The sequence below is a fragment of the Octopus sinensis genome, linkage group LG4 (assembly GCF_006345805.1).
Source record: "Octopus sinensis linkage group LG4, ASM634580v1, whole genome shotgun sequence".
NCBI classification, from domain to species: Eukaryota; Metazoa; Mollusca; class Cephalopoda; order Octopoda; family Octopodidae; genus Octopus; species Octopus sinensis.
The window spans coordinates 39,374,056-39,376,777 of NC_043000.1; the positions used below are offsets into that span (position 1 = coordinate 39,374,056).

General features: G+C 34.9%; 1 protein-coding gene across 1 annotated transcript in view; it reads left to right on the forward strand.

The window, feature by feature from the left end:
- The first annotated feature begins 618 nt into the window (after positions 1-618).
- LOC115210429 overlaps positions 619-2,722 on the forward strand; it is an 18,501-nt gene continuing 16,397 nt past the window's right edge. The window contains exon 1 of the mRNA XM_036501975.1: positions 619-876. Within this exon, the coding sequence (XP_036357868.1) occupies positions 718-876 (159 nt within the window). The 5' untranslated portion in view covers positions 619-717. The remainder of the gene's footprint in view (positions 877-2,722) is intronic.

A 2,722-nucleotide genomic window follows, 5' to 3' on the forward strand; every position in this document is an offset into this window, starting at 1 on the left:
AAATTAGAAATCCATATTTTTCAATAAATAATCATATAGATTACGCTATTATTTCTTCAATAAATTGTATACTCATCTTTCTGAAGATATATTATGAACTAAAAATTTCAAAACTAAAAACGTATTACTTAGTGTCTATAAATTTACTCGTGAAGATGTGGCTTAAATAAATAGAACAAACGGATAGAAACATGCATTTTATCAATGAAAACTATACATATATATCCTAATAGGATCTTCACAAAACTTTAATGAAACTAAAAAATTGATTAAAACGTCCAATGGTTATAGGGATATCAGAGTGTATCATGTTTATTTACACTCCTTCATTGTTATAGTATTCGTCATTATGATATCCGCTTTTCATTACTACATCGTCACCACCACCTCCACCACGACCACCATTGCTGCTGCGAAGAAATTACACAATGTGTATGTTTTTGTGTGTGTTTGTGTGTGAGTGTGTGTGTGTGTGTACGTATGTACGTATATCAACAGGAAATTGAATATTCTTCGGTATACACACACGCACGCACATACACACGTACGCACACCCACGCACATACACATAGACACACACGCACACACACACACACACACACACACACACACACACATTTCGACCCAAGAGCAGAGATTTCACAGTTCGCTTTTCCTTCGACAGGTATACACCAAGCACAAAATTTCTCTGTTGAAGATACTACAACCGCCAACAAAATGATTTCTGCTTCAAAACCACGAGATTCTCTTGCCAAATTCCACCAGAAACTCGGCACTCCTCTGATTCTGGTCGGTGTGATGTTTGTTATGATGACTGTAACTTACTTCCATCAGACTTCACGTATATCAGAGTTAGAGAAAAGAGCCATTCCACAGGTAAGATTATTTGCTTTATACGTACTCTACGTCGAATTATCAAAGGTAGGATGGGGTTTATGCAATCTGTGAACAGAATTATTGATTGATAGGATGTGAACTGAACATTAAGAATACTTAACAAATACGTTTGATTTGATATTGTGGGAGCACAAATCACTATAATATATCCGAGGCAACCAGAATAGATCAAGACTCATCAATTTTTTTACGGTGGGTCAGGTAACTGAGAGAATGACGAGCGCGGACCACATAACCATTTTGTTTAATACAAAACAGTGAATACGCAAAAAATAGAGACAATGAACATATTTACCAACAAGTTATCAAAGGCGATGTTAAGCAATAAGATAGTTATATCACACCCAGTGCGCACATATCCGAATTTCACAAACTAAGAGCAAAAAAGATTAGTGAGATTTGTGAAATTGGTGTTTAGCTTTTAAGATATCATCAATATTTACTTTGGAATTGCGGCATCCAACCAAGAATATTGATTTCAAATGTTCTTTAGTCAACCTCGTTTGATGTGCTGACTTCACATGTTTCATTTTTTAGAATGCTTGCTCACAGACATAAGTTGTTCCAAAAACTGATGCCAAATCAGAGCCAAATGAACTCTCATTGCAGGTACTTACACAAAAGGTATAAGGCGACGCGAGCCGGATGAACTGATTTCGCGGGCCGTAGTTTGGTGACCCCTGCGATAGATTGTTGATACATTTATGGATTTCTTACAACTACAAATAATATATACACTTACTAGCACTAACACCAAGTATAATGATCATAATCCCACACACGAACAATAATCCGTAGACTCAGCCATCATCACTAAGTTCACGAATGGTAATCTAGTCCTGAGGTTTTGATTAGGAATTTGTCTGCTTGTATTATTACTATTCCCAAGAACCTATTACTATCGGAATTGTTTCTGTTTTCAGTCCCTACACAGTTGTTATATCCATTTACAGATAATTTTCTATGAATAATTTCTCTAGAGTTATGAGAGATATTTTATTGTCTTTTGAAATATCCATTTTAGTACCTGTGACGATAATATCGAGCGAATTATCGTTGATCTCCATGTCTGCATGGATTAGCATATCCAGTGTACAGTAATCCCTCACCACATCGCGGTTCACCAATCGTGGCTTATTATTCTAGCTTACGTCGATTCCTACGTGGTGTTGTTTTGCATAAAATAAATATATATAAATTATAAAAATAATGAAAAAATATACAGTACAGCATTATTTCTACTTTCTATACAGTACAGTATTATTTCTACTATCACAGTGAAGTTTGGATCGTAACACCTGCGATAGTGGAAGAATTATTGTATTTCATAAAGCTGCCATAATTTCCAGAGTATAAAATAAAATGCCATTTTTTTATATCCACATATATATGCCCGTTGGCTAAGTCTGGCTAGCTAGAGATGATGTGGTCAATTTTTGTCTTCCTAAACCTCCACATAATCCCGCATTTAATGCAATCTGCTTCATTACATCCATCCTACATTTTATTTTCAACTTCTAAGCCCACACGATTTTACTCTTTATCTATCTATTGTCATACTGTGGATATTGCCAACATACGGGTTCTTTCTTTCTTGCTAGGCACAATTTTAGATGAGGTTTATAACTTGCTCCAATTTTTGTTTTATGTCCCCTTTTCTCCTCGCAGCTGTCTCTCACATCTCTTTTTTTTAATTGTTAGGCTCCTGAAAATATATTTTGCTAGTGTTTTGTATTTATTTTTGTAATTAATTTCCATTATTCTATATAATATAGATTATGAACATCTTATAATAGACTTCTGGCTGTGTTAGATTCCCACTCCT